General features: G+C 45.4%; 1 protein-coding gene across 2 annotated transcripts in view; it reads right to left on the minus strand.

The window, feature by feature from the left end:
• The window catches only part of LOC119450645 (MAM and LDL-receptor class A domain-containing protein 2-like), a 137,871-nt gene that overhangs the window by 71,748 nt on the left and 45,943 nt on the right, over positions 1-20,180 (minus strand). Inside the window, exons 8-14 of one of the 2 annotated variants that reach the window (XM_049666102.1) lie at positions 18,284-18,377; positions 15,400-15,594; positions 13,140-13,285; positions 6,606-6,722; positions 4,768-4,891; positions 4,134-4,271; positions 306-586 (exon numbers count right to left, since the gene is read on the minus strand). In XM_049666102.1, coding sequence (XP_049522059.1) covers positions 306-586; positions 4,134-4,271; positions 4,768-4,891; positions 6,606-6,722; positions 13,140-13,285; positions 15,400-15,594; positions 18,284-18,377 — 1,095 coding nt within the window. Of the gene's footprint in view, positions 1-305; positions 587-4,133; positions 4,272-4,767; positions 4,892-6,605; positions 6,723-13,139; positions 13,286-15,399; positions 15,598-18,283; positions 18,378-20,180 lie in introns of both variants that reach the window. The other variant, XM_037714159.2, reaches the window with a different exon arrangement.

The raw sequence follows: 20,180 nt of genomic DNA on the forward strand, positions 1-20,180 counted from the left end.
GTGTGTTATGGATGTTAGCTGTGGTGTGCTTGCGCAAGCCCATACCATGTGGTAAAGTGTTGCAGCAGCGATTCAACGGAGCAATGATAGAAGCAGAATTCCGGATAAAACGACGAAAGTAGGAGCACAGCCCGATAAAGCTTCGAAGTTCTTTCACGGCCGTCGGAGTGTCGTCTCGTTTAACTGCCTTTCAGTACTGTCTTCCCTACTGTTAAAGACGTAAGATGTCCAAATAGCAGTACGGCCGGAGTTTTAAATGCGTACATGAGCACTGCCGCTCCATAAATGACACGAGCGCAGCTTACCTTGTTGTGGGGGCTGTCGAGCCTCACCGTCTTGCGCACGTTGTACCAAATGTCAGCTGTGGTGCGGCCCCGCTGGAAAAACAGCGGCGAAGAAGTGCGCATACCACTCCAGGGTGGCGACTTGACGACCATCAATATCATGTCGACACCCCGTGCGCCGAACATGTGGTACCAGAACGAGAAACAGGCCACTTCCGACTGGGGTCCCACCATAGGCGAGTAAAGCTGCACCAACACGTGGTCTCTGTTCAGGCTTGTTCCTTGCAGGTATGCTATGTTGCCTGCGTTGAAATAAACAGTTTCAAGAAATCAGGTGCGTGTTAGTCATAAATAAGTAGGAAAGAAGTATCTACATTCGGGAGACCTGAACTACTCCCAAGAGCTGGGCCCATCACATAATAATACAATTTCAGCCGGTGTGAAACACATGCTGTGCTATATGAAACAAAACTGATAGCGAAAAGAAAATCCAGCCTTTCTTTCGATGTCTATCTCATTTAGCTTTCAATTTTCCTGCAGGAATTGCGAATAATAACACGTAGGTTTTCTATATATGTTCGGCCGACAGCGACTCATCCTCGAGTTCAAGACAGTTTCATTGAGACACTGCACTAGTGAGCTTTACATACGCACGTGTTACGGTGCATGTTTATTGCACCATATTTATTTATTTATTTACATTGCATTAAGGACCCCATGTCGGACATACTTGAAGGGTGGATACAGTTATAGCGGATGTAATAATGAAATCCAAAATTGACTTCTACCCGACTTGGAGCATGAAGCTACAAAACAAACCTGCGCACATTTTTCAGAAAGAAAGCTTCGCTGTTGCAGAGAAATTCATCCTGATCCCTGAATTAAAACATGGATTAATGCCTTTGCGAGGTGGTTGCTATACCATAAGAGCTAACGAGTAGGATAGCACATTGCCGCGTAAGAGCGAAGTGATCGCCAACACTGAATATCAAATGAAATGGAATGAAATCGTATGAAAGGATTTTTTTTTATTTCGCATTGTGTATACATGTGTCAGGAGCACAGTCAAAAAACCGAAACAGTAAAAAATGGCTTCGCTGGACCTGCGCCCCGTACCACAGGCGCGCATGTAGTAAGAAGGAGATAAAAGCGCACTAAAAAGCACATCCAAAAGAATTCGAATGGTTCCGCAGATGATTTCTCAGAAAGCACGCAAGATGCTAGCTTCTGCAGCCTGATTATTGTTTCAACCAATGTAAGACTATTACTCGTTTCAAACAAGGATTTCTTCTTTTGGGGGTTTTACGTGCCAAAACCAGTTCTGATTATGAGGCACGCCGTAGTGGAGGGCTCCGGATGAATTTCGACCACCTGCAGATCTTTAACATGCACTACAACGCAGACACACGGGCGTTTTTGCATTTCGCCTCCATCGAAATGCGGCCGCTGCGGCTTGGATTCGATCCCGCGATCTCGTGCTCGGTAGCACAACGCCACAGTCAAACTAAGTCTGGTTGCGCATTTGTTTCAAAGGCAAGTCACGTACACATTTGACTTTTTTTTTTGAGAGCATAGAAGTGGGTTATAGTGGGTTATATTATGACTCTAGGGAACGGATCGTGGGGTGGTCTTTGTTGTTTTCACAGCGGCATGACAATGCGAGGCGCCATGTTGGCTAGGTCGCAGACAACGCAGTAGGAGCAAATACTGGTTCATTCACCTAATATATCGCAGAGTTACTATTGCTCTTAACTAGTATTAACCTCAGATTGTGAATTGAGATTAATTAATCAACAATTGCCGGAAGAGACCTTCGTCCAGCAGTGGATAAATATAGGCTGACAATGGTGGTATCAATAAGAACAATGATTATGATTAGACATTTGAACATTCTGTGGCATAAGTATAGTTAATTGCTTTAAGATGTATAACTCAACTCTGTTCTAATATTTTACCATTCGACTGGAGTGCAATCCATTCGAATTAATGAGCTGGGGCAGCACACGTTTCAGCCGTTGCAGAGAACTACAGGGCTGTTGCAGATTGAGGTGGCGTTTGGGCCAGGAGTCCCCCAAGCCCATTGATGAGTACGCCCGGTAGTAAGAATGAAGAAAAAAGTCGCAGTTTCGCACGACAGGCGAAACATCGATTGCAATAGCAAACTATTGGCCAACTATACTACTAAGGATAGTAGTTCTATCGGCTGCATAAACTTGTAAACATAGCATACTAACTAAATTTAAGAGCATGGTGTCACGCGCGCACAAGCAAACATGAACACATCTCACTCGATGACCGCGGAAACTCACTGGGAAAACGCTGTAGTGAGTAAGCGCGGTGGCAGCAGCGAGCAAATTGGCCTTCGTCCCGCCCCTCGCAACAGCGCGAAGTAAGCCGCGAAAACACAGCGCAGGCAGAAAGGACTCTGTCCCCACCGCAGATGGCTGTCAAAATACAACCGCGCAGGTGGAGTAAAACGACCCCCCCTCCCCTCCCTACCCTCCCTCTGGAGCGTTGCACGCGGCTGGAAGACGTTTGCTTCCTTCGCGTTTCGCTCTCTTCTGAGCGCGAGATAGAGCCTCGATCGCCGGCTGACAGACGCAAGCTTTCGCTCGCACATACATAATACATCGCGCGGCGATGATTTTCTTGCCCTTGAACTTTATACGGTACATCACGGTGACGACGACCATGAAGGCAGAAATGCGCTTGTAGCGTCCATATAAGTGCTATCGCAATAAAAGCGTTTAATTCACTATATTTACACTGGCCCCCGGTACGGAATCCCACTCCCTCAGGAGCTTATTAAACGCCTGAGTTCGCATAAGGACACGTCCGCACCACCTACTGCACCAAAGGTCTCCGCTTTTACACAGTCGCCTTCCCTTGGAGACTATAAACTAGGGAATCTGATGACGGTACCTGGGCCCATCACAATCGTCGAATCGGTGGAAACAACCCTCCCATGTTTACGCACCAGTCCGGAGGGCCCACCTCTGATGTCGCCCCCTCGCCCCCGCCTTCTTGAATCTGCGTGGCCATCTGGGAAACCGAGCTCGATGTGGTTCCCGCGGTGTTGGTCGACCTTGGCCGATTTCATCAATTAGTGGCTCCGCATGACGGTCCGCTTGTCAGAATCAGGATTAGATAGAGTGATCTTCTCGTAATTACCCTATCCATGGATGGTAGTGGTTGTTGTTGTTGCCTCGACGCGAATTCCTTTGTTGGAATATGCTAGCGCAAGACAGGGGTAATTGGAGATCGCAGGGAGAGGCCTTCGTCCTGCAGTGGACATTAATATAGGCTGATGATGATGATCATGAATTCCTTTGTTTACGCGTCACAGTCTATGACACATCTGGTCGCTGTCGGTGAGTGCGTTGATGAATGGACTGACTTGTACCAAACGTCCAAGGAATGCGCTTTTCCAGGTTGAGAAGTAACAGCGCCTTGAACACTTAGTTCCGCTCCCTTTACGTGAGCGGGCCTAGTTTCAAACCATGGCTTCTGAAGTTATTTATTTTATGTATTTAAGCAAGTTGGGAAACTTCTTCTTAAAATTGACACTTTGCCTAAAGTAGCACGCAACCAATTCGCGTTGTTATTTAGGTGAACTTCCGGGAATGCAATGAAAAAGCTGCCAATTGAAAGACAAGGATAAGAAAGCGGGAATCACGTACCCTAAGTAAAGCACTGCCACAGGGGTTTTTGTAGTTCAGATAAATCTTGCATTTACCCTGGTGCGGACGGTATTCTGTGGTATTGCAATGTAACCCAATAAAACCTATGATCGCGTCAGATCAGTTTCTGGGTGCATTCTAACTGCTTTAATGCAAGCAAGTGTCCTACCTTTGGAATTTTCCGGAAGTGAAACAGGCGCCAGGCTAGAGGAAGGGCGCGGCCCGAAAGACCATGTTGTCTGCAGGACCACTGTGGAGGACCAATGACAGAAGTCCCATTGTGCCAAAGAACAGCTCAGCAGGTCCGCTGCGTTGAAGGGAATTACTTTTGTGATTGGCTATTCAAGAACAAATTGAGGTAGTGTTTTAAGCACTGTTTACCACGAAAAGTATTTGTATAGACATTATTTTGAGGTGCGAGGATGTTGAAGTAGCACTAATTATTTACGCATTACATCAACTCCTGACGCGAAGCAAAACTTTGTTGTCGCATTACGAGTCACAGGTGCATTTCAGGCCCTTGTGCACTATCTTAGGAAATGATATTGATAACAAGAACAATTTTGTGGCAGCGTATGCCAGATCAACTTTCTCCTACTGTCGCCGTATTGTTTATGACAGTTTTCTTTTAGTACTTGATGCAGCTATTCTCAAAACGGCTTAGTTCTTTGCTAGACATGAAACATCAAATTTATTTCATTATATATGTGGAACTTAATTTTGTTTAGCGTGCAGCATATAGTGATGAAGTTTTATATTGCACAATACTTGCATACTGCAGGCACTCAACGTAAGGCACTCACTTGCAGGCAAGGCTTCGCCGTCTTGAGGTAGGGTTTCACAGCGGTCACGGTGCACGATAGAAATATCGTCGAGTGCGATGTAGCCTGGCCTCGAGGCAGCGCCGGCGGTACCCACAAAGATGACCTTGGGGAAACGCGAAGAAGCGTTTGAGAACGTTTTTTCATTCGATCGACTGCTGTCATCCAGTGAAACGACACGTTATGAGAACTTATGACACCACATTGACTATTTTTGTTCTGTTTGATTAAAAACGGTAAATATGTTTTTTTTTTCTTCTCCTCACGGTGACACAGCTGTGCCAATATTTATTGTGATAAGAATTACACAGTGATAAAAAACATTACACGTATTGCTCACATGTAGCACTAACGGTGAAAATTCGTTCAACCAGGATTCGCCGTAGCCAGCGGCCGCAATTACGCACGATACAGTGTAGGCAAATCTGCAAATTATTCTTGTTATCGCCAGCAAAGGTCTCTGGCTTTCTTCGACTACACTTGGATCCTATGTTTGTACGAATAACCTCCGCAATCTAATGACAATCAACGTCAGTACTAGCATTGGATGATAAAACTCACTGCATGCCACAAGCATATGTTCCAACATCTACTCACACTGAAGCCACAAAATAAAGGTAAGTTCCACAACAACCTATGGCTATAGGTTTATTAACGTGAAAGGTAAGCTTTAGATAAATGACCAACATCAACCTACCACCGTACCAGGTGGGCACATGCCAATTAGCTATAACGATTCGAATCCATAGACAATAAAGCTTGCAGAAAAATGCGTGCACCGCACCTATTCAATCCAGTGACGCATGATAATACGCTAGCTACGCATGTCTCAAAATTCCAGACTGCACTGTAACAGAAGCATGAAGTCGATTCTCGAGAAGGTCATCAAAATAGCCGCTTCAATCAGAGGGTACGCATTCGTGCCTGCGATTTTCTTATCTGATTTCTATCAAGCGGTGTCAAAAAAAAAAAAAAACAGCACGGACATTCAAGTGCGGGGAAACGGAACCATCACCTACTAGGCAAGGTTATTTTTCACTTCAATGTGCTGGGTACTGCTACACACGATCACACTGGTGTTGGCACTGCCACATCCATGTATGAAAGGACGTTCGACATGCCGCATTTCATCAGCAATTGCGAAGGAATACTTTTTTTCTCGTAAATTTTCCAGTCAATAAATAATTTCTCCATTTCCTTTGGGCTGGCGAATCTTTCTTTCTCGAAAAAAAAAGAACATGGCCATATCTAAATTTCGTTGCTCTGTACTTAAAGACTCATCAAAAATAGCGCAGAACATCAGCCTACCACTTTGACTTTTTTTATTTAAATGTTTATTTTCATTCTTTCAGAGCCCGATGGCATTTGAGAAGGAAGGGTAGTTGCGAAATACATGAAAAAAATTTAAGCAGTGTCGTCAATGATGGCAGCAATGGAAGAAGAAAGGCGGTTGCATTCACTGGTGACGCGATGATGAAAGAATCAAAATATGCGTTAGAGCAACGCGTGGTAATGTTCCTTTTCAAATTATGTTCACCGCGAGACGAAATGTAATTCGGCTCAAATATGAGTTGATCTTTCAATCTTGAATAAGCATGATAAAGCTTGTGAAACAGATATGGTACTTTTATTGTAGTTTGCAGTGTCATCTAATAAAGTTGCGCAATGCACACAATTATCTATTCATAATTTTCAACTTAAGGGGATATTTTTGTCGTTGGAACAAACAAACGCCCGTAAGTAGCGGCGAAAATTCAATGACTCTTGATAGAGGTGCCACTTTTAGTTCGGGCGCACGTTCATGAGATAAATGTTCTCACCCGGCTCTTATGAGGCACTGCGATGCGACCTTGCTGCCATGTCAAAGACCTTCCGCCTTTCTGTGCCCACAGAGGAACGCCGTTTTTTGAATTGTCAGACTTGTCAATAGCTTGCACCTGTAGGATGAAGACAGACACTAAGTGCACAACTATACACGCTTGCTACTCTAATACGCATGTGGCCTTTAGGTCTCCGGCTTTTCCTTAATATTCTGTCCCGTGTAGCGCAAATCCTCGTCAGTCAGACTGCACGAAGGTGGATTTCGTTATTGTGTGACAGATTGCTGTGTACGATTTGCTTATATGAAAGTGCACATACATTCTTAATAATTCACCTTAAAGCACATGTTGCACGATCTCTTTGTTTTGCAACAGTGACCGAATTGTGTGGATTTATTAGAAATGTTTCCGTTAGCGCCAGTTTCCAAACATTGTGCCTTACACCACGCGAGGAAATTACTTGGTGTTACAATTTCGTTCTCCGCAATGCGCAAGGAACTCATTCTACGATGAACTTGCATCAACAGCTAGCATAAAGCAACTTCACTTCCATAAAAAAAAAAGACGTTCAGCGCAGAGCCAGTTAACTTAAAAGTTTACTCGTTGAATTTCGTAGGTTATCTAATAATCCTCGTTATTTGCTGTAGACTTGATTTCAATCCTACATTTCAGTTCAGTGGCTACGGTGTTGCGAGTCTGAGCCCGAGGTAGCAAGTTCATTCCCGGCCACGCCGGCCGCATGCTTATCAGGGTGGAATGCAGGAACACATGTTCACCGTGTTTTGGGTGTACAATAAAGAACTCATTTCCGTTTCCATTTTTCCATTTTTATTTACCCTAAAGGCCCATCGGGCATGATATAGGGAGGAGGGGAGACATTTTTAACACTAAAAATTGCATGCACACAACAAAGAACATAACGGTGCTAATAACACTAGTATAAACGATCTTGCATAATGAAGTATACATAAAGTTCGTCCACAAAGGTGGGAATATGCAAACGAAAAAAAAGAAAAGATATTTACAGAACGTTCTTGCATAAATAAGTTTATGGACAATTAGTCCACTAAAGTGGGAATTTGCAAACGAAAAAGAGAAAAAAAATATTTACAGAAAGCAATACAGCAATTTCAACATGCAGATACTGAAGCGTGGGATGATTTATTTGATACATCATGACAAAATAACTGACAAACACCGTAATGAAAATTAAAAGACATGTCATTCGCACTTGTCAAAACTACCGAACATCTTTGTGGTTGTGTCAATGGCTTTTGGTAAGCGATAAGAATTGATTTAGTGCTTCTGAAAATTTATCAGCATTTTCTTCTTCAGCTACTGATCTGGGCAACTGATTCCACTCATGGACTGCCAAATGCAGAAATGAAAAACGAAGTAGGTCGGTGCGGGCGAATGGTCGGCGAACTTTAAAAGAGTGGTCCAAGCGTGTAAACGTTGCATCTGACGTCTTTATTATTGTGGTAGTGTAAGGTGTAGGGTTGTGATATATTTTATGAAAGAATATTAAACGAGCTCCTGGTGGGCCAAGTAATTCTAGAGGCCTCAAGGAGAACATTTCTCAAAATCCGTGAGTTGCTTAGAGACGTTAAAAGTTAAACTTTAAAAAAGAACTAACATGGTGGCTGAATTTTTGAAGCATTTTCTGCGGCATTCTTTTGTCAGCCTGCGAACAACCATGTTTCAAGTGAGGTGTAATGCTTGTGTTAAAAACTGAGTTTATTATTCTCTGACCGTAAATATTTAATTTCTTTAATTAATATAAATGATATTGACTTGCTGAACGTCTTAAATGAGCCCCACGTTCCGTGTCAGAGTTACGGCCGAGCATTTCATTTTCTCGTTGAGGTCGACTAAAAATGTGAAGTGAGCGCACAAATACGCTAAGTCACCTTCAAGTGCATCATCGCGTAGCGCAACTTGAGTCCTTCCCACAGCGATGCCATCTTCCTATAAAGCTGTTAATAACATCCTTTTCATCGCGAAATTGCCTGTGGTAATGCGTGCCTTCATCCAAGTTCTACAGCGAGTGATGACATTACAAACAAAATAAGGCTAGGACAAAACATGGAAAAAAGGCCATTACAGGCTCTGAAAATATTGTCACGGCTCACTGGAGACAAGAGCGAAGAGCGGTATTTAATTGAGACAATTAAGACAAGCGCTCAGTTCAAACTTCTTCGTCTCTAGCACCTCGTTTGCACGCTCGAGGTCGTCGTCTTCGTCGTCAGCGTGGTTGGGCACAGATAGCGTCGCGGCATTTGCCCCCCCTCCAGAAGGAGCATCGTCCCGATGCTCGGCGGGTTGCACCCGGTGATCAGCAAACCTGAGAGTGCCCACGTCATTCAGAAAAATTAGGTTTCATGCGCACCCCGTGCACAGTCTCAGGTAGGTTCTGACGGCGCCTCGAGCAGGATGGGCTGTCAGGAACGACCTCATAGTTGACGTCGCTAAGGCGTCGTAAAACCTTGTATGGTCCGAAGTATCGGTGTAGAAGTTTTTCCGCGAGGCCCCGGCGTTGTACTGGAGTCCAAACCCAGACTCTTTGGCCGGGCAGGTAGACGACGCATCAATGGTGTTGATTGTAACGTCGGGCATCTTGGTCTTGCTGGCTAGTTATGCGAACGCGTGCGCGCTGCCTTGCTTCTTCGGCGTGACACTTTTCCGTGACACTTTTAAGGTTTTAAAGTAAGCCCAGCGGACCGTATGGCTTGAAGAACTAACCGCAGCTGTCGGAGATGTTCATCAAATGTGGCAGAATAAACAATCACATCATCTAGGTACACTAAGCAAGTCTTCTACTTAAGGTCTGAGAGAACGGTATCCATTAGTCTTTGAAACGTGGCTGGGGCGGAGCACAAACCAAAAGGGAGAACTTTGAATTCATAGAGCCCATCAGGCGTCACAAAAGCAGTCTTTTCGTGATCCCGCTCATCGACCTCTATTTGCCAGTATCCACTTTTTAACTCCATCGACGAGAAGTACCGTGCATGCCGTAGCCTGTCGAGAGAATCGTCGATGCGTGGTAAGGGATATACATCTTCTTTCGTAATCTGATTGAGCTTGCGATAATCGATACAAAAGCGCAGGCTGCCATCCTTCTTCTTAACGAGTACCACGGGCGATGCGCAAGGGCTTTTTGACGGCTGGATGACATCATCTTCTAGCATTTTCTTGACTTGCTGCTGTATTGCTTCAGGCTCTTTCTCAGCCACGCGATACGGATGCTGCCGGATGGGTATTGCTGTTTCCTCCGTAATAATGCGGTGCTTTCGTCAGTGATGTTTGACGCACTCGGGACGTTGTAGAGAAGCAGTCCTTAAAATGGTCAAGCAGTTCCCTGAGACTTTGTTTCTGTTGCGGCGCCAAACCTGGGTCAACGTCGACGACGGGTGCATTTGGCATCGTACCGGTGGTTGATTCCTCTTTTATAGCAAAGCAGTATTGAACGTGGTGAATTTCGTCAAAGTATGCCACAGCGGTGCCTTCACTGATGGGCCGGCGTACATTGGTAAAATTTGTCAGCAGTACCTCTGTGCGACCACCGATTAAGCTGACGATACCCCGAGCGATGGCATCACCTTGGTGGAACAGAATTGCAGTTAATTGTTCGGCTACACCATCCTTGTTAAACTGTTCTCCGCAACTGACCGAGACAAGACAGCATGATAGTGGTGGTATGCGGACGTCGTCGTCGGCGACACGTAACGATGTACGTTGGCGCTCTTCGTCGTGACTCGTGTCTATACTATTTGATAAAGTTATCTCGCCATCCCGTATGTTAACCACGGCGCCGTACTCGCGCAAGAAGTCCATTCCAAGTATGAGTGACAAGCGCTCAGTTCAAGCTTCTTCTTCTCTAACACCTCGTTTCCACGCTCGAGGTCGTCGTCTTCGTCGTCAGCGTGGTTGGGCACAAATAGCGTCGCGGCAATATATTGTAAGCGCATGCATAGGAATAGGCATTCATTGGCGCTACAAAAGTTTCTAGACGCATAGTAAGTGCTTATAAGCTAAATGGGCATGATATGGACTCAAGAAAAAACTGTAGGCAATTTCTTATTGTTCCGGTCTTTCGTTGTCGCTATCCCATTCTCAAGGCCAGACTGCAATAAGAATAGTTTTTAATTTACCATCACCACATGGTGGGATAGCATACAAAAGGCCTAAAAATATATTGTATGAGCAACGCTTGTGTCAGGTAAAATCGCAACATCTCATCTCGTGCAACCATCACCCGTGATCCAGAAGGGCTATTTCACAATCTTTTAAGAAAGCTCAGCTTAGACATTTCTCACCATTAGGCTTTATAAAATGCGCTTCCAATGCCACTCTGGACATGGTATCTCGTTGCCTAAGCAAGAAAGCCCTAGCTCTTCTCCTAGGGTTTCAGCTCGAACGAAAGCCCACAGCATATGTATCTTCGGGTACATGAAAGGTCTGGGTTGGTCACTTAACCTTCCTATACAAACCCCGGCGTAGGGAATCTCGAAGGCCACTTGGTTGGCTAACAGTCTTCGGGACGCTCGTTTACAGAGTTTTACAGGTCTATTACGCACTTAAATTCAGGTGCAGCTTAGCATAAGTGTGACCGCGACGCTAGCATTGATAAACGCCGAGCGAGCGTGCGCTTGGAGGGACTCGTCGTACTCAGAGTGGACGTCATCACGGACAGTAAGGCTATGCTGCAGTGCATCCTGCTGTCGGTAGCGTGCAGTCGGTGCTCTGAAAGCACCGGTACCGGTACGGAAAAGATACTTGACACAGGCGCCGCAGCAAACCACCGTGGAACCGGGCATAGGGTTCACCGCACCGACAAGAGTGCTCGTGAGAGGCAGCAGTCTATCGAAGTAACGTCCCGCCTGGCCGCCTGTGCGTCGCGAACTGTCTAGACGCGCAGGGCGTTTTCAAAGGGAACATAATTATTTGCCTTTCTCGGTAATTTTCGTAGTTGGTTGGTGGTCGATGGTGGCACTCGACAAAAAAGACCTTTGACCTGTCAGAACGTTTTCTTTGTCGAATCCCACCACCGACCACCAACCAACTTCGTTCGTTTGTTCTTTTGTTCGTGATAGTCGCTCACATTGATAATCGGTCTGAGTGGTTGCTGCACTTTTAAAAATGTTTGCGAGAAATGTACATAGGGCCTGGCCTGCTAAGTGTTGTTCATTGCCCACATCTGACGGCCGGTCTTCTATCGCGTCGCTGAGGATGTCTTGCCGCGCTGTAATCGGCAAGCGGCTGTTTTCGTTCAGCGAGCGCCGCAATGGGTTTCTGGAACTCATTTCACTCTTTAATTGCATTAATAAATTGGCTGCGCATGCTTTAGCGCGACACGTTTCTCTCCGTGGGATTCACGGTGCACCAACCCCCCCCCCTCCCCCTTCTGTCCGTGGTAAAGGCCTTGTTTCCGTGCTTTCCCTAATGGCAATCACTAAATGATGGCTTTGCGATTTTCTATTGTACGCTTATTGCGACCCGTCGACAGGTTCTTGTCAACAAGAAGGTGGGAGTTATAACGCACCATTTAGTTGTCGTTTTTTCACGCACCATCTAATGCAGTTGTAATGCTTTCTTATTATTCACCTCTTGTATTTTGCGTTGAGTGCTTATATTGCTGCCGTTTGATTCTGGGTTCAAACCCAACTGAAGGCGACAGCATCTATTTGATTTATTTTTCGCTGCTGACGTGTTACCGTATTATTAAAAGAAAGTCCAATTCTGATCTCATAACTGCTAAGAGCAGTAACATACCACACATTGAATGCATCCGTAAGGTACATTGTTATTTTTCTATTTGATGCTTTTCCGTTTATGTTGCTTAGCAACGACTGACAATGCGAGGCTAAATTACGAGTCGTGAAGAACGATGAGTACTTCACGGAGTGCTGAACAAAACGTTTCTGCGAACAGTGTGTTCTTTCGTTCTTATGTTGCGCGCTAAAAAAAAACAGCAAGTGTGTACAGCGGATGTCCACCATCGACTTTGTACGTGTCCTGGGACAAAGACAATTCGAGGAAGTGTTCTGAAAGGCGTGAAATTGAAGAGTGATCAAGTGGAAGACTATGATAGATGGATTATAAACAACGCATTTTATAAATCGTTGTTGCAATATCTCTATAAAACGGGCCTGCATGCTTATATTTAACCCCATTATTATGCTATGCCGCGTGGCAAACCAAGCGAGAAAAGAAAAAAAATCACCGCATATCCAGGACGTGAATTATGATGAGTGGGCGAAGCACCGGGGGATCATTAGGGTAAACCAGAGCTACGGACGAGAGAGAAAGAGAGCGCGCGTCGGGAAAGAACGCCCTTGAGCACCGCAGAGCCCCTAGCTACGGACGAGAGAGACAGAGCGCGCGCGTCGGGAACGAGAGAGAAAGAGAAAGAGAGCACAGCTGCGCCTCTAGCGGGAGCGTCGAGTACTAGCGTGGCTACGACGGCGCGACGAGGGACAAGGTTCGACCCTAAGGAGCTTCACCCCTAAAATACTAACTTGCATGATAGTGTACCTGAATGTTCATCTCCGGATCTTCAGAGATGATGTACCAAAAGTCTACGCATTGCGTCATCTTCAAGCTCCAGGTGAGGATCTCGCCGATGAGTTGCGCCTTATTTCCTTGGTTCTGCTCGAAGTTGCTAAAGAACAAATAGGATCCTGCAATACAAGAAAGGGAAAACTCGCGTTGTGAGCTGTGGTCAATATTCCTTATGAAATTTGTGCCTTCTGACTATGACGCTGATGACGTTGAAGGACTTCTATAGCGAGAAAATTTTGCATAACGTATTTGCGCTTTCAGAATTAACATTGACACTTAACTGTCGTAACTCTAATATGCTTGAAGCATCTAGGTAAAAGCGTTACGATAAGCGTTTCCGATCTCATACAGCAGCTAGTCACTGGTTTTATCGAAGAGCTTATGAAATTCGTGCGTTCAGACTACGGCTCTGACGACCATGAAGGACATCTGTAGTGAGAAAATTTTGCAAAACGTCATTCCGCTTTTATAAATACCATTCACACTTAACCTCACACTCACATTCACACTCGTGACTATAATATGCTCGAAACATCTGTGTAAAAGCGTTACGTTAGGTGTTTCCGATCTCATACAGCGACTAGTCACTGGTTTTATCGAAGAACCAGGGGCGGCTACCTCCAAGTGGTTTACCCGGGGATAAGTTTACCTATAAGGTTACCAAGGTTCGCGCCAGTGACACGGAGATGCTGCGCTGCTAGTTGTCGTGAAGAGGCCCTTTCTCACGTGGCGTTTTTCTCTCCGACAGCCTACTATTACTTTCCCAACGCCCGTTTACCGGTGGTAAATTCACCAACGCGTAAAATGTGTCTCATACCAGCACTTCTAGCTGCGTGGGTTCTTTAGTGCAGCGCCACTCTCTTAATGTAAAGCCTGTGTATTTAAGTGTGTTTTGCAGGCCAATGCACCACCTAGAAATTACAGAAAGAACGAGTACTTCACTACACTTACCACTTGGTCTACGGGTTATAAGTAAGCCACTTGGCTTGTACTTTAGTTAATAGTAAAAACTTGGTGACATGAACCGGGGGCAATTTCAGCAAGGTTCTGAAAGCTTAACGTTAATAGTTTTCGCACAGCGATCGTCCTATCTTTCCGGCTCACTCAGGAGTAGCAGGTAGGCTCTATTGTATGCTAGAAGGTATGTTATGCTGAAACATTCCTCTTTCAGTAGGTTTTCATGCGGCAGAAAGTAAGAGATCTCACCACTTGTCACTATTTCAAAAGTTAACTTCCGTGTTTTCTCAGTGATACATCATCCAGGTAAATCCTAGAACTGCTGCCAGCAAACAAAAAAGTTCAATCAATGCATGGATTGCTGAACTCGAAATTGCGCTATGATTGCGAAAATGTATACCACTGCAACAAAGGCGCTATTACAGGGCTTTTAATTCAGTAGCACCTTACACCTACCTCGCTGAGGATATGTTGAACACTTTACCAGTAGAGTTCTGTCGTGGCCTGAGCGAAAAGGGCCGTCGTTTTGCAAAACGGCAAAGTAAATTATTTTTGCTGAATAGGTTTGTACATTTCAACTTTTCATACAACTGTGTGCTACCACGGAGAATCTAAACGTGCCGATGTTTTCGTTGGTCGGAGAGGAGAAGTAGGCGTCAAACAAATGTTTATCATGAACGCGAAACGCTGCGCCCACAGAGAATTCTTTTTTAGATGTTTTACTCATAGCAGAGCGAGATATGAGCGTTACAATTACAAGAGAAAGCTTTGTCAAGCCTGCAAAGAGCACAGTGAAATTACACCGTTAACAGCCTTGTCTTGTTTCTTAAAATTTCACTCATTTCTTTTGTCTTCACTAAGTACCGTAGAGCAATAATTAGAGCGTTGAACGGGTATTAACATTGGTTCTAAACAAACAGAACAAGTCATGCGTGTGAATATTACATAAAGGTCCTTGTTTCTGTTTGATGAACGCAAGCAGAGATATACAGCACGTGTAGCGAGCGTGCTATGGTGGAGGTTGCTAAGCAACCATTCCTGGCGTTTGCATGAGCAGCTTGTCTCTGCTGTATAAGAGAAGTTTCAGTAAGCAATCCGCACGGATTACTAGCGAAAGCATGTGGATTAGCAACTGACCTACGGGGGAAAATGTCGGCTAGAGTGAAATACTTTCTAAAGAGTACGAAGTGTAGCATGGCATTGTCTCTTTGTGTAATTTTGTGGCCGCGATATTCAATCTTTTTGGCAGCGGCATCTACATTTAAAACAACGTTACCTGTGGCGTTTCCGAAGGTGTGGTCTTGGAGTGGTCGTGGCAGTGTTGTCTTCGTTGTCCCGCCGCCGAGTATCCAAGGTGAATTGTCGAGATAAGCCACGCGGTTGCTCCAAGTGCACCAGCCATTTTCAAAGTCGCAAAAGTTCTCCTTCATGGCTCCAATCCGATGATAACCGAACCGTCCTTCTTTTGTTGCTACTGAGCGAGAGAGAGACAGAGAGAATAAATGTTAATCAAAATAGCACGCGAGCGTAGGTAGCCCCTCCGCTCTGCAGTGGGTGGTCCCCTCAGTCCAGGAGTCCAGCGGCCTTAGCTTCCCTTCTCGCTCGGTTGACCAGGTTGAGCTGGTCGGTCGAGTCGGAGCTGGACAGCGCTGCCTCCCATCGCCGTGTGGTGGGGTGTGTTATGGCTGTGAGCTGTGGTGTGTTTGCGCAAGGCTATACCATGTGGTAAAGCGTTCCACATTGATTGCAGTGTGGACATTTATAGGAATACAGCGCAGGGTGTGTGGCATGGTAAAGACTCAAATGTGGATATGTGTTTGCTTGGAGTTTTCGCCATATTACCGCTTCCGCTGGCGTCAGAGCATTACGCGGTGGGAGTAGTGTTCTTCGTGAAAGGCGATATAGTGTTGTAGGATGTGCGTGTAGGTTAATGATATGGGCTCTGGATGGAACTGCTTGGCGCGGTCCTCTCGCGACTCCCGGTGTGCATGCGTGATGACTAACGCTATCGCTAGTTCCTCTGCCTCTGCAGCGCTCACTCTGGAAACCGAGGACGCATTTATTTCGGTCCCGTGATTGTCGACTATGCTGGTGACGAATGCGGTGCTTCTTGCAGTGCTGGCCGCGTCTACGTAGAAGACATTGGGGTGGTTTCTATACTTTCTAGCGAGCGCCATATACGTCAGATACCATATTGGCATGCATCACATATTCACGCGGTGGCCGCATTACTCTCTTGTAGCCACTGCTTTCGCACTGGCTCGACAGCATCTGCGCCCACCGAGACCGTATGCGCTACGAGCCAGGCGCATCCTTCATCTCTGCTGCGGCGGCGGCGCGCATTCAGCGCGGACGTCAGCCGACGACAAGCAGCGGTTTCACGATGGACCGAATTGCCGATTGGCTTTGCGAACGAGAGCACCGTGGCTCAGTGTCACACAAACAGGCTGCGCACAAGCGCACCTGTAGCTATAGGATGCACAGTGCTCAGCGATTAAAACTCTATAATTGGCCCGCTTGGCGGCCGGTACTTTTTGCCCCACCGGTGAGTCCTGGGGTCACCGAACTAATGCACTGTGGTATGCTGTGAAAGCAAGATCGTTTGCGATGCCCATACTGCATATGACACGCCGAGCGATCACCCACTGCTCACCAGTTGTGCAAATGGCACCTGTCGCCATGTACACAGGCTATGGCTTTTCGATCGCTGTGTACAGTACGCTTGGGCTTCGACAGTATACATGGTACAGCAGCGAAATAGACAGCAATGACCGAAAGTCGAAAGACAAGGCCTGTTTGTGTGTCCTTCGTCCACGTCCTTTTGCGCAGCTGTAGCATTCGTACTGTGCCTACAGACGATTTTATTTATGGTTCTTGGGCACCGCCATCTTAGGCTGTTACACGAACAATTTCTAGTTTTCTTGTGACGTCAAATTAACAAGGTCGCAACGCAAGACAGATCTCTACAACCATTTTCGTGTACGTAAATTGAATGTAGAACATCGTACTGTTGTTACAGATATAGTAAGCAGCGTTACTAGATCAAAAAGATAGCATTCAAACGCTCTCGTAAAATAGTATATAGCTGCGTGTAGAGGATTAGCTGAAACTCAGCTCCGCTGCGCTCGTACGTGGACGGAATCTGCTGTTGAACTGTTCTCCTGAATATAGTCCTAACGACCATGTGGCGTTAGCAAGCAGACGATAGGAAGCCTATACATGCAACGCTACTGAAACGACAATCAACAGCGCCGCTACAGTCAAATCAGTGCTCATCGAATGGGATAAAACGGGAGACGAAATATGCTCGTGGAACATTTGTGCTCCTTAGTACAAAATAGCTCGACAGAAATTATCCTTGTTGGGTGAACGTTCACATTTCTTTTTTCCAATGAGCACAGTACGATGAAGCCGAATTTCAAGGGTATTTTTGCCCTTTAAATGCTAGTTTATTTTTTGCGACTACAGGAATCTGCTTACCTCCCTTTAATTTTTTTTACATATCAAACAATAAATCATTTTGTCTAATACAAAGAACACAGCTTTACTTATCCAATTAAGGTTACACTTAAATTTTTTTATTTACCATGAAAGATGAATCGCGTAAATGATGCAAGGCAGGCGCAATATTGTGGTCGCCTTGTTTTTATTAATGTAGTAATTGGCTAACTTGGGCTGGTCGGTTAATGTCTAAAAAAATCGAGTAGAAGCGCAAAGAACAAGATGTGCACACTGGGACAGATGAGACGCTGTCCAATCGGCATGTCCCGTTGTTCGTGCTGCTACTCGTTTTGTTTGTGTTTTTCAATAATGTTCTGCGGGTGTTCCTTTAAATGGAAAAGGAGAGCTACGCAGAAGATAACGTCCTTCTAACAAATGAAGCAAAGGCCCTGTCTTCACATATGCTCTAAGGACTCGCTGTTTGCATGTTGATCATAGTGTTCATCATCCAAAAAGTTGGTTTTTAATGAGTGCTAGTAAATGAAATCAGGCAAATATAGAGTGCTCGAGAATTCTTCAGGTGGCTGCTTTCAGAGTGCAGCTCTTTAGATGCGCACAGTGGGTCTAACTTCTGTAAGAGAAACTTGCCTCCTGTTAGCTGAGACACCTTTTATACATTATTGGGGGGGGGGGGGGGGGCAGTGTGTAGCAGAACTTACCTCTGTTACTATTGCAGCTTCGAAGCTGAATAGCGTCGATGGCACAGAGGGAGTGGCGGTAATCGTCTCCTGTTATGCTGCATCTGAACTTGATCTGCGTGTAAAAATGTTTGTGGTAATGAGTACTCACCTGGTAGTTTTATTCGGCTTTAGGTCATTAACAGCCATATAGAAATCGATGCTATACAATATTTTTGCACTTGTTTTTTTTTCCCGCTTTCTTCTTTTTGCGCGTGTAGAAGACATTGCGTGATGAGCACCGAGCACTTGATATAGGATCATCGAAAGGAACTAAAGCTCTATTTTTCAATGGCGTCACATGGTGGGTAATGAAACCTGACAAACTCTGTCCGTGGACGAGTTGAAAGCTTACTTCGCGGACGCGTAGAGCGATGAGCATTCTCCAAAGACCGCTTGTACAAACATATTCCACCTTCATTTTAGAGCACAGCCCTAAGGCGCCCGTTCCCACGGCGGGCGTCAGCCACCGGTGTCGGCGTCCCTCGTAACCAAGCGAACGAACACAGCGAAGGATGAAATAGCAAACGCGGAGCGCAGCGAGGGTTCAAAGAGGCGATAGCGAAGAGAGTGGGATGAGGACATTGGAGGAGGAGGATATGGCGAAAGCGTGAGAATCAAGAAAAGCGTAGGGCCGCGGCGCAAGATGGGCTCTGCGGCCACGATGGCTACGAGATGGCTCCGCAGTAGTGCGTAGTCTGTTCACCAATGACGCCAGCGATACCATATATGAAATAAAAGCGCTGCATGGGCATAGAGGTCTGTCCGCGGCGGCTGCTGTGAATTGCGCCCACGCGTCACCCACGCGCAGCCTCTCGCGATGTCCCGATTAGCGAGGCAGTCATGCCACACTTCACTGCGTTTGCAACGTGCCGCACGAGACAGATTGTCCACGTCAGCCAATATATAATATTGCCAGTCAATAAATTTCGCATTAGGGAGTATCGTAATCATTCCTAAATTTTCCTTTTTTCAAGATTCAGTCGGAAGCAATTACTCAAAATATTCATTCTGGATATGAAGTCACGTGCATCTGGAACAATTTATCATGTTACGTAAGGTGAACAGTAAGATTGTTTAGAAGAGTTATAAGAAAGGAAATCATGAGAGAATGCTGATATTCGTTGTTAATATCACATTCTAACTGTCTGCATGGTTCAAAAATGTTTCGATCATTGTTGGATACATAGTTTCTTAATATTGTCATGAATGGGTGGCAGGCATCAAAACAAAAGCATCAATACAACCACGTACAAGTTGTAGGAAGCTAGTTATACACCTGCAGCAGGACGGGTAGAGCGCCACACTAGATATTTTGCTTTCTTTGTCTTCATTAAGCATTGGCTCCTTTAAAATGAGGTAATAGTCATTGCGAACATGTTTTTTGTATGCTTAACAGTATTTAAACATGTAAACCGCAGACGCCTCAATTAACCGGAGGTTCACACATCATCTAGCATAGTGCATACTGGCAAAAATAAAATGAGGCTTCTCGGTGCAATGTTCTGTATAGACTTTAACATTTTTTTAACAAAGAGCGACCAGCAACACGGAGCAGTGTCTTTGTTGTGTGTGTGCATGTGCGCGTGCGTATGTATGTGTGTGTGCATGTGTGTGTGTGTTGAGTACGTGCTGTGTGCGTGTGTGTGTAGGGGTGCGTGTACATTTTGTCGCATGGCGAGCGCTGTTTGTGTCAAAGTGTATATGGTGCTACTGACTGGCCAAGTACTTTAATTCTGCAGTGACCTCAAAACAAATTGCCGTCTAGCTGAATAGTAAAAATTAATTGCAAGTGGCTTTACACATGATATTCAGATACGCACACACTGCATGGCTTTGTTGACCACTCCTAAAATAAATCTTGTGCTAAAGTGCCTCA

This window comes from Dermacentor silvarum, chromosome 4, assembly GCF_013339745.2.
Source record: "Dermacentor silvarum isolate Dsil-2018 chromosome 4, BIME_Dsil_1.4, whole genome shotgun sequence".
Classification (NCBI taxonomy): Eukaryota; Metazoa; Arthropoda; class Arachnida; order Ixodida; family Ixodidae; genus Dermacentor; species Dermacentor silvarum.